Below are 12418 nucleotides of genomic sequence, written 5' to 3'. Positions count from 1 at the left end.
GGGCAATAGTTTTCACTTTTCAGCGTCAGAGCTCATAGCCCCCCATTACCTTGTCACTCGATTTTCTCCCTCCTCCCATCTTTGCTGGCCTTTATTCTTTGCTTTTATCATCTCCACCATGTTCTTCCATCACCGTCGCTGTTGCTATTGTCGTCGTTGTTGCTGTTGCTATTGCCTCATACTCTTCATTCTTATTTGTGAGTTTTTCACTCCTTCTTCTCTATTCTTTCCATGGGTTTTATGGTTTTTGTGGTTTGACAGCTTGAAATTCGTGAATTTTATCAGATATGAGTTTTTTATTTTACTTCTATTAAATCTTAATAGCTTTGATCTGGTGGTATAAGGCGAAGTAAAATAGCACTATTATAGCAAAAAAGAATGTATGTTTGCTTCATCAGAATGCTTTTAACTAGTAAGGGGTTATTAGTTAATTGATTCTCAAACCCCTTCCTTTAGGACCTTGTTCTTCCGTTCCATCCTGATTAATAGGATGAAAGTAAACTTAAAAAAAAAAAACTTTTTAAATAACCGTTGTGAAAAATCACATATCACGGTGGTTCTTCAACATTTATATTTTACGTCGATAGCATAAATGTTGCTCTTAAAACCGTCATGAAAAACTCATTTTAACTGCCATTAAATATCTTTTTTGTAGTAATGCATACATAAATCTAACCCAAATAAACAAACAAAAACAACCAAATCGAGGCGGCGGCTGAAGCTCGATAATGCTGGCAACAACAACTGAGGAAGAACACCAAAGGCGATGGCAAGGATGATAGATCTGATGGCTGGTGCTTCTGTCGTGGCGTTGCCATAGAGGGCATGCGTTCATGGCGAGGCAACGTGAGAGTAAGAGTTTGGGACAATAAGATGGGCAAACAGTGGAGGGAGTAGAAAGTCTCACAAAGCATGAGGGACAATGAAATTTGAAGCAACGGGCAGAGACACAAGCCGTAGAGGGAGAACGGATCCAAAGACTTGATTGCGAGACTTGCGACCGAAGAAGAACTAAAGGCAGAGGCACAAAGGGAGGATGAGGTGAGCAGCGAGCAAATGCTAGTCGCCATAGAAGGTGGTGCCATTGTCATGATGGATTTCGGTTACGCGAAGACCGTGGGGTTTCTACGTTTGGCACCTTTGACTATCTAGAATGTGTAAAACTATAAATTATAATGGGTTTTGAAATTTTTCATATAATGAATGTTGAAAAAATGATATAAAAATTGTTAAATGAAGATGAGTTTCAGGTGAGGTCACGATGAGAATTGAACCAAGGACTTGATATTTGAAAAAACAAGCCCTTAACCACAGCGCCTAAAGTTATAAGTTGAACCTATGCTGAAAAATAACATATTATCATAACGTTATATATTAAAAAAATTTAAAATATATTAAGGGTAGGCATGGGCAGCTTGGGATGTGCTCGTAGCCCTCCGGTATGGGTTTTTTTTTTTTTAGCAAGCCCACATGGGCAAATTTTTCTTAGGCCTGAGTAGGTTCATCGGGTTACGGGCACTTTGCTCAGCCCTAGTGTCTACTCATATTTTTTTTAATGGGTCCTATTTATTCCAAGTGTTATCTTTTAGAGCTCCATGCAATCTCTTTCTTCTATTAATCCTCTCTCCCTCTCCCTTATTCTCTTTCTCCTCTCTCCCTCTCACCCTTCTTGCTCTACCCTCCTATTTCATTTGTTTCACTGCTGTCGTCATTTAAATGACTTTACAAACATACAATTTTTACATTTGCGCATATTCATGAACTCCTCTCACAAATCAAAGTCGCATCCTTTAGCATTATACATAAATATGCCAAGCAAGTTCCCTTTTTGGTCAACTTTCTATGTTTGCACACTTTCACATTGCAATATCGAGAATTTGTGTATCATTTCCTGCACCATAACTCTGAGATTAAACTTTGCTAGAAAAACAAACCAGGTATTTGCTTTTTCCATTTAATTTTCATCTCTTTTGTTTCTGACTTCCATTTTTGCATGGTCATATATATATGTTTATGTATAACTAAACCTATTGCTTCATCGTCTTCGACAAATGTGATAGTCCCATGCTCTCTCTCCCCCCTCCCCCACTAGACATTTTGGTCGGGGCCACGTCGTTAGCTCCCACAAATGTCGACACCCCCCTCACTTCTCCTGTCTAACTCCCTTGCCTGCCCTTTCCTATCTTTCATATCTCCCTTCTTACGCTTAATCATGTCTCTGTATATGCTCTCTTTTAGACACCCCCTTCCTCCCTCACTCACTCAAATCAAATCTTGTGTACATATATCTAATTATACATGAATCTTGTTTAATACTAAAACTATATCTCTTAGCCTCCAATAATGTGTTGTGTAAAATTTGAGCTGCATGTAGAAATTCAAAATTCAATACAAGCATGAAAAAGAGAACGGGTCAAAGTTAAAAATAAAAAAAAAAGAAAATGTAAGACGAGAGAGACCCATGAACTGAATGGAAAGTATTTGAAAGACTTTTGAGAGCCCCCTTCCTCCTCTATTACTCGGAAAAATTTATAACCACATCCTCATCTTATCTCTCTCTCAAACCTGGTCGTAAGTTTGATCCCAAAGTAACTACTAGATATCAAGAATGCCAAAAGAATCGAGAGGGGAGAGAGATAAGAAGAGGATCAATAGAGAAGAGAGAGTATGACACTCCAGAGGATAACACTTAGAATAAATGGAGCTTGCAAAAAAAAAAAAGTAATTGACATTTGGGAAAGTTAATGAATATGCATTTTTGTCCTGTTTTGAAATTTCAATGTGTATTTTTACGCCCAATATTTTATTATGGTGTTTGATGTTCTTTTTGATATTATAATAGGTAAATTTGTGTATTCGCCCATATATATATATATATAAATATTATAAAAGCATCACATTATTCATAAATCATATTTTAGGTCAAAGGTTTCTACATACAGGATGCAATTTTTTTAAAGAAAAAGAAATGAAGAAACAGAGGGATGATATCCGTAATTTTTTAAAATAGGTATCTGAGTCTAGTCTATCTAGTTCAATTTTGAAAAAACCTAATTTAGCCGCGTACGGACGGTTGATTTCTCCCCGGGAAGAGAAGAGAATCACGAGGCCAAGCAAGCGGAGCACTCGTCTGGCTCCCAGCCTATTTTACTCACAGGTCGCAGCGATTTTGCTCGGTTCGGACACTACGCCACCCAACGAATGTCCATGAGCCAACACTGTTAATTCATCCTAATCGGGTTCTGGTTGAGCCTTTAAGGTATTACGCTTCGATATTTGCATTGGTTTTTACATTTTCAATGCCCTAGTTTGATCAAAACGTCGCTGGTTTGGAAGTTCTCTCTGGGACTAGGTCCCTGTCACGGTAGATGTGACGTCTGTTTCGCCTATCTCTTTGGGCTCGCTTATGCTAGTCTCAGATGTTGCTTGTGATACACACAGGCAATGTGATCATCTATACTGCACGTATTCTTACTTCTGGACAGAAATCTATTAGCTGAAGGAATGGCATAAAATGCTGGATATTTCAAATTTCATATGCTATTTTTATGAGTGTTCAAGTTTTCTTAAATCCCATGCTTATTTTTAGTCAAATATGAGTGTTCAAGTTTTCTTAGATCCCATGCTTATTTTTATTACTTACGTTCAAATGCTCACGGCCATGACAACACTCTAATAATTGCAATTACCAAAATTGTCTACATCTTGGGTATGCTCCTCTGGAAAATCATGTCCCAGAGCTGATTGTTAATGCAACAGACTTGCAGCCACTCCTTGAAACTCCAGGCGAGGTAAGTTAATGACATGATCTCCAATTTGTTGAAACATTTAGATAATGGAGAGATACCCGCTTCTTTCCCTCTTTCATTCCGGCTACTTTTAAGTTTGTTTAGTCAGTCGTCTGAAATGACTAGATTCGACTCTTTGTGGGTATCTTTTAGCTTTGTTTTTCCTATCGAAGTTAGCAGAATCTTGCCTTCATAAGAACAGGGACAGTTAGTAAGATTGTGATCTCAAAACTCATCAGCTACATAGAACTGACTTAATGATTTGCGAAAGAGAAACTATTATCGTAAGCCCCTTTGTCTCCCCCCCCCCCCGGGGGAGAATGTTGCACAGTATATATACATAGTTGATCCAGTTTAGTGTGCATGCTGGTAAGATTTTGAGTTCTTTTTTTGGTACACAGGAAAGGAGATTGAGTTCATACCAATGTTCGTCTAAGTTACAGATGGAGGGAAAGACTGAGGAAGTGGAAGATATTGGAAGTGCTTCTGGTGGTTCACTTATTGATGATTCAGATGATGGGTCTTCAACTTCTGAATTAGATGGCAGGGCACATCTCGAGGTGAATCATGTTGATTTTTTCTTTTTCACTTACTTTTGTGTCTCAACTTTTTTGACAATACAAGATGTTCTCTCTTTTATATCCCCAGCTGAAACTCTGCTTCCCTGATGTTAATGCTTCGAAGCCATATGAAGGTTTATGTTATTTATGCAGGAACCTTTGACTGAGGAAGAAATAGAAGGTCTGATTGCTGAGTTGTTAGAAGTTGAGAGCAAGGTACGATTATTTATTATTCTACCACCCAGCTGAAGTCCATAAATATGCCAAAGAAAGTCCTTATACAGCATAAAAGAAGTGGAAGAAAATATTCACCCTTAAATGCAGGCATTTCTATCTAACTGTTAGTGTAAATAATTGCATGCTTTTCACAATACCATGTGCAATGCTCTCTAATTCTCTTTGCACATGTTACGCTTATGAAGTGACATGGAAGGAATCATTGTTAATTGGCTAGATGGGAATGCTGATTGTGCATCATAAATTTCTTGCAGCTTGACTACGTAAGAAGAAATAGCTGTTAGGAAAAACATAATTCAAACAGCAGTAGTGCTTTTGTGCTAGGAAATGTGTGACATTTTTTCTTTTATCTTTTTCGGTTTCTCTAATATTTATTTTAGGCTGCAGAGGCTCAAGAAGCTCTTGAGGAGGAGTCTCTTAACAAAGTAGAGATTGAGGTTAGGCGAGAGTTGGAGCAAACTCTTCAAGGAGATGATGTTAGTTTCTCCTCTTATCTATCATTTTGTGGTCCTTACTGTTTTTACTTCTGATTTGTGTGTTTTCACTTTCTTGTAGTTGGAATCTGCTGTTGCAGATGAGATGACTACTCTCAAAGAAGAGTGGGAAGCTGTTCTGGATGACCTTGAGACTGAAAGTGCCTATTTGCTGGTTTGCTTCTATCTTATCCATCTTATTTATAAAAGAAGAAAATTCTTAGGGAAAATACAACTATATGGAGGTTCCGTAAAGGAGGTGCTCCTCCCTTCAGTTACAGTGCATGTTTTGGTTTATTATTGGTCCCCTTCTCTCTCCTTCTCTCTCCTCTCTCTCTCTCTCTCTCTCTCCCCCCTCTCCGTGCAACTTGATATTGTGAGGTGTCTGAATTTTGTATGGTTTATGCGTGTGATACTTTAGTTGGAGCTTTCATAGTTCTTTTCAAAAGCATGCTTATTTTGCTTCTCTGTACATCCATATCTTTTTGAGTAGGAACAACTTGATATGGCTGGTGTGGAGCTGCCAAGGCTTTATAAGTGGATAGAGAGGGAGGCTCCCAGTGGTTGTTTGACAGAAGCTTGGAAAAAGAGGAATCATTGGGTAGGTACTCAGGCAACTGAAGAATTTGCTGAGTCAGTTGCTGATGCTGAGAAGCATCTAGAAGTCTACAGACCTGTTAGAAGGTATGATTTCTGTGTGGAATTTTTTATCTTTGGGGATGGCAGTATTTAGCCATAATCTTTTACTTATGTTTGGTGCTTTTCCAGACGACATGGCAAACTGTTGGAAGAGGGTGCCAGTGGATTTCTTAAAAAAAAACTTGATGAATCCATTGAACCGGTAAAGGAAAAAACTGATGTGGATTGGGGTATGTTTAACAAAATATTTCACGATGGTGGTGATGCTGATGCTTCATTTGGCTGTAAGAATTGGGCTTCTGTTTATTTGGCCAGCACTCCGCAACAAGCTGCACTGATGGGCCTTGAATTTCCTGGTGTCAACGAGGTGACAGATATGTGTTTCAGATGTCTTTTGCCTTCCTATGTCAGTTTTATATGGTTGAATTTTATCAAGAAGGGTTAGTGTTTACAAAAATAATGTAGAAATCCGGTTAATTCTTCTTTGAACTTGTTCTTAAATGGAAGCAATATTACATTGACGGACAATATAAAGGAAACAGACTTGTGCTCTGATGGGTACTCGATGGGATGGGAAACCTCCCCCAAAAGCTTTCTATTGAAGTGGGAGAACCTTTCCACTTAATCAATTGGCCCATAGAGCGTCTCATACTACTTAATGTGAGACTATCTGCCTTGAAAGGATTCTTGAGCTTGTTTAGGTCCAATCCAAACCTAGCACCTGGTCTTTAATGTGTTTCAATGCATTATCTCAGCTGTTATCCTTGGCAATTTCTTTTGCTAGAGTGCCACAATAAGTCGTGCTCATGTTCTATTATTCCTTAGTTTCCTGCTTAATTATCTTCTCCTTGGAAATACATTTTATCAGGTGGAGGAGATTGATGACATTGATGGCACTTCTACTGATCCATTTATTGCAGCTGCAATTGCAAATGAAAAGGAACTAGAACTTTCTGATGAACAGAAGAGAAAGTTTAAAAAGGTTTGTCATTGTTTGGGCTATCAATTACCATAATCCTTTATATCACCTTGATGATGCTTCTGTCGTTAAAGCACTCAATTAAACTAGGTCCCAATTAATTTGTAGTTTAGGGTCGACCTAGGTCATTACTTCCAATGAGCAAGTTGTGGGTTTCTTTAGGTGAAAATTTAGGTGATAAAAAAAAATGTAATAAAATGGACCTAAACTAAAATGCAAAATTCTAATTCTAAATGCAAGATGCAAATGTCCTAAAATCTATATGAAAATTAAATTAAACCAAATTAATGCAATGCAATTTTTAGGGGGGTTTTTTGAAGGAAAATAAAAATAATGAATAAAGAAAATTAATCAGAAAGCAAAGAGAATTAAGAAGTGAAAATTAAGAAGTTCTCTTCAGGTAAGGTAGAGGGGACAACTTAGGATTTGTATGGATTTAACCTTCATAACCTTAATCAGTTAATTAGACCAAAGGGAAGTGATAAGAGAGTGGAATTAATAAACTTAATTACCTACTTGAAACAAAGGGAACCCTCAATTTCAAAAGCCCTTAACTATTAGAGAACTCATAACAGTATAAGATTGGTTAATTAATCTTATTAAAACCAATGAAAAATAACCCAATTAATTCTGGAAATTATGTTTGAAATTATCTAATTAAACAATTAGACAATTAACCAACTCAATTAAACAATTAAGAGGCAAAAGAACCCAAATTTTGCAATTCAAACCACATTGATAATTAAACTCATAATGAAAACTCAATTATAAATTCAATTAACAATGCAAAGGTTCCAAACATATATTCCAACAAGTATCTTGGCACAAATAAGATCCAAATATCAATTTAATCCAAGAATAAAATTGACAATCTAGAACTAAACTGTCTCAACAAAATTACAACTTGAACCCATTTAAAACTAAACAAATTCAAGTCCTTGAATTAAAAAGATAAATGGAATATCACTCCCTTGTGGTCTTCAAATGCTAGCTCAAGGCTCTAGTCTCCTTCAAGCTCCTCCCAAGTTGCCTCCCTAACAAGCTTAAGCCTCCATGAAAATTATCTTCCCTCCAAAGTCATTAGATGCCGCAGCCATGAGGAGTAAAGAAGAGAAAGAGGATGATTATGTGGAGACGGAGTGGGTCCTTGCGCAAGCGAAAAGATGAGTGTGAGAGTGAAATAATTGTTTCAATCCTCCCCTCCACGTGACGTGAATCCTCGGAATATATGGGCACTGCACAAGTATAATGAAGAAGTGAATAAAATTCTTTGACCGCCTCTCAACGTGATCTCTCTCTTCGGATACTGGGCGTGGAATCCTTGCTTTGATATTAGCCATTGGATTGTGTTTAGATTCCAAGAAACAATCTTACACCATTGGATTTCCCATATACAAATTCTTGACCTACAAGAATTTAAGTGCATCTATTAATGTAGATTATATCCAAATATAATTAAAAATTAAATATTAAATCTGCACAAAAATTAGGCAAGAAAGTGCAAAACTTTCTAAAAATAATCTTTCTAAAAATATGAGACTTGTTTTTAAAGAAATAGGAAAAATTAATTCCAAGTCAAAATAGGAAATCACAAAATATTTATATTTTTAATCCAAAATCTCAATTTTTATGCAAAATCCAAAAATCAACCAATTTATCCAATAATGCATAAAAAATCTAATTAAGCTCAAAATTATCATTTAAATTCTGAATTAATGTGGGATAAAATATATAAAAATTGGGTTTTATCACACCTATAGATTTATTTTATGGGAGCATTGTTAAAGCTTCTTTAATAGTTTGATTTGGTACGTTACTTGCGTCTGACAATTGTTTTATATCCAATAATTACAAAGAATGGAGAGTAGATGGGGGGATCAGTGGAAGATGTTACTTGTCCTGTGGATTTTGAGCCAACATGCTGTTGTCCATTTGTTAAAAAGCTGTAGTAGATTAGCGGGCACCAGTTGTTACGTTTTGTTGATGTACTAGTAGTAGGAAAATTACAATGCTCACGATTGACTGTTATCATGTTGGTTAGAGATGTTTTGCGGCCTATGATTTGTAAAGGTTATTGTTTAAACTCTTGGACATGATTTTACCTGGGATGCTAATTATTTTAAATGGAACATGCTACTTATTGAAATGCCTGGAAAATATGTTGGTGGTTTTTCTTTTTAATTATCACTGTCATGAATGAACTAATCAATGCAATTGAATGCCATTTTTGTTTTGTCTCAGTTTATACCGTGCAAGGTATTTAATTTGTGGATTTATTTTCTTTTTAGTGGCACACTGTAGTTTAACTCCTTTTTCATTTTTCTTAGCATTGTCTCATTTTATTTTAAGCAAAATATATATTTGATCGGCTAGAGGTATTGGCCCTGCCTCCATTTGCTATAATCATGCCAACATATGCCCCTTTACCTTCCTTCTTATTACTGACATGATATTTCGGTTCTTTGTATTTACTAGTATCTCATTTCAGCAATTTTTACCTTTCATCAGGGATCTGATTATGCAATTCTCATGAATTTGATAGGTCAAAGAAGAAGATGATGTAATTGTTGATCGGAAGCTTCAAATCCATTTAAAACGAAGGAGGTATCGGAAGAATAAAAAACAGGTGAATTTTATAACCATGATTTCCCATTTTGTGTCTGGTTGACCCGTAAATTGGATGATATTTTCATATCTATTGAGGGATACTGTTATTTTTTAAATATTTAATTTAATTTTACGAAAAGGATATATTGTAATTGGTGCTTATTAATATCTCATTTCACTCAACTCAAATAGGGTTTATTCAAAATTTCAGACCAGTGATGTTGTGATAGGGTTTTTAAGACCCGTTAATCTATAATGTGGTATTGAGTAACCATGTGACCTATCTGTGATTGAATTAATCTTATTTTTGCACTTTGTTATTATATCCTATCTCTGATTCTGAATTTATTTCAGAGGGAAACCATAGAGAGTCTCAAGGAAGAAACTTGTGATGATAGTGAAAAGGTGGCTAACAATGAAGTTGAATGTCTGAATATGAAGAATGATAATATTGAAGATCTGGGTGGCATTTATGACCTTGACAAAGTGAAGCCTATGAATATTGGCCCTTTGTCAGAGCTCTCTAAATCTTCATTGCCTGATGTTGAACAAAGAGGTACCAAGCGACTAAATGATGGTGAAGAGTATAGTGATACGAAAAAGGGTCGGACTGTCACTATTAACAGTGGTGATGAAGCTGATGCAGTTGAAAATAATATAGTTAGGGATACAAATGCATTAGATAATCAGTCTGAGATGCAAGGCACTTGTGCTAGCATTGCTGATAGTCTTCCTTCACAGCACCTGGACAAGAAGTTTTGCTGCACTGTTTGTGATAAAGTGGCTCTTGAAGTTCACCAACATCCTCTTTTGGAAGTTATTATTTGCTGGGATTGCAATTCTTTAATGGAAGAAAAGAAACGTGTGAAGGTATGGATGGAAAACCAATAGTGTTTTCAAGTGAATTTTCCTTAAAATGTGTTATTCAGTGCACGTTTCAGATTTAGAATATTAGTAAATATAGCTATTTGTTTTAGAAGTTTGATTACAAGTTTTTGATTTATCGACCTCCCTGATATGTTTAATTGTCTTCTTTTGGGGTAAAACAGAAATTTTCTTCGGAAGAGGGGAAAATATGAAGTGTTAAGCGTGAAAAACCCTCAAAATGAAATAAATCAATGAATACAAAAAAAATGAATGGTATTAAAAAAATTCTAATAAGCTTAAAACTAACGTAGTGGAGCTATCCAGTGGCTTCGGATGTTAGAATTGTAGACTCCCTTCAAGTGCCTGTGAGCCAAGCATCAAAGGCCAGCCATATAAACACCTCTACCCCCATGAAATATTAAATATAAAGGCATATCCTTGAAAATATAAGGATATATCTGGTTTAGATCCCTTCTATTGATGGGATCTTCACATGATTCAGTTGTCAAACCTGGGCTGTCCTTATTTGGCATGGACGGTGAAGGAATAAGGGAGCGCAAATGTTCTGGTTCAGATCTATTCATTGCACTTATACTGAGGGAAAGAGTCCAAAGCGGCCATCAGACCTGCAGCATGTCATTTATGTTTATCTTATCTAGTATTGTTTTCCAAATGTTGGATTTCACCACAGAAGGGTCTTTGAATCTCCAAGTTGACTTCTCAAGAAAAATCCTTCCCTTGTAGGAGAATGAGTAAGGAAATAAAAATGATTTTTGTAAAATTACTAGAAGGGTCATGTGTGTAAGCTCTCATACCGTGACCAGAGGGGAGAGAATCAGAATCAATAAAGACTAGAGAATTTGAAGCTCACGACATTATAATTTCTATAATTATTTTTTTTGGGGGGGGGGAGGAAAATTTCCAGAACAATTAGAATTAGAATTATAGATGATGAAAATTTTTTGAATTGGAGAGTTCTACAAAAAGCCTTTAAATTTGGCTTTATGCTGGCCTGCTATGTATAGTTTAACGTACTGTATTTGGAAATGCCGCAAATGTCTCATTTATTGCCTGTTGCCTTCTAATTGGAAAATTTATTGAGCCAATGTGTTGTCTCAGGATCTCAATCCTGATTGCTCCGAGTGTTATTGTGCATGGTGTGGGGGAAGCAATGAATTATTAGTTGCTGCAAGTCATGCAAAGTGTTGTTCTGCAACAATTGCATAAGGAAGAATCTTGGTGCAGAATTCCTTTCTGAAGTTCAGGCCACTGGTTGCATTGTTATTGCTGCCACCCAAATCTCTTGCAAAGACTATCATCACAACTAGAGAAAGCTATGGGATCTGTTGAAACATCAGTTTCCAGCTCTAGTAGTGATTCGGATAATTCACATGCAGAGACTAATGTTACAATCAGGTGCATTGATCCTATAATTTTAATTGTTAATTTGTGGATACCATGTAAGCTTCATCTCATCTCATTTCAATTGCTATATAAGTGATTTCTTGAATTTTCCCAATCTTATTTGCAATCAGGAGCACAACTTGTATTAATGTCTTTCCTCTTCCTGAGGATGCTGATTTTGAATGTGAATTCAACATGATTGCCTTTACCGTATTATTTTTATTTAAAATAGAATTGTTCAATGCATCATTGGCTTGGTCTATGTTCTATTATTTACTTTTCTATTTGACAGGCACATAAGGCGTAGATTTTCTGGCCATCAAGGCTTTTAAGTTACACAAGTTGAGGTCTTAGCAATTAATGCTTTTGCCTGTGTACATTTTTTTTGACAAGTTTTTGACAAGTTTATGTTCGTTCTTTCTGAAATCCATTTATTTAAGAGTGTATGTATCAATTTGAAATATTTATTGACAAAACTTTTCTTGGTCGTTGATTTCCCTCCCTTTATTTGGCTAATCTTGTTTATTCGTGCGTTTGCTTCATTAAAAGCCCCTGATGAATTGAGATATTTATTATTATTATTATGAAATGTCCTTTTTTTTTTTTTAAATTTTTGGAAACCAGTTCTAAGCGAAAGCGCAAAAGAAGATTAGGAGGATCCTTGATGATGCTGAATTAGGAGAGGAAACAAAAGGAAAATTGCGATAGAAAAGGTGCCTTTTTGTTTGTTTTGTGTTATGCCCAACCTACTTCTGTCTTCTTGATATCATTTTTCTTTCCGTCATTATAGGAGCGTCAGGAACGTTTGGAGTCTTTGCGAGTGCAGTTTTCTGCCTCATCTAACATCATGGGCTCTTCTGGGTA

At 36.1% G+C, this 12418-nt stretch overlaps 1 protein-coding gene across 1 annotated transcript; it reads left to right on the top strand.

The window, feature by feature from the left end:
* The first annotated feature begins 3077 nt into the window (after positions 1-3077).
* Positions 3078-11377, top strand: LOC114746935 (protein CHROMATIN REMODELING 20). Its single transcript, XM_028935211.1, has 12 exons — positions 3078-3259; positions 3710-3791; positions 4190-4348; positions 4502-4564; positions 4966-5061; positions 5141-5233; positions 5552-5742; positions 5827-6064; positions 6566-6679; positions 9219-9302; positions 9638-10153; positions 11270-11377. The coding sequence occupies exons 3-12, from the start codon at positions 4232-4234 to the stop codon at positions 11375-11377; spliced, it is 1620 nt and encodes a 539-aa protein (XP_028791044.1). The 5' UTR covers positions 3078-3259; positions 3710-3791; positions 4190-4231.
* Positions 11378-12418: the final 1041 nt, after the last annotated feature.

The sequence above is a fragment of the Neltuma alba genome, unplaced genomic scaffold (genome assembly GCF_004799145.2).
Source record: "Neltuma alba isolate B1F8T4 unplaced genomic scaffold, ASM479914v2 tig00005141_pilon, whole genome shotgun sequence".
NCBI lineage: Eukaryota > Viridiplantae > Streptophyta > Magnoliopsida > Fabales > Fabaceae > Neltuma > Neltuma alba.
This window is presented reverse-complemented; position numbering and strand designations above follow the sequence as displayed.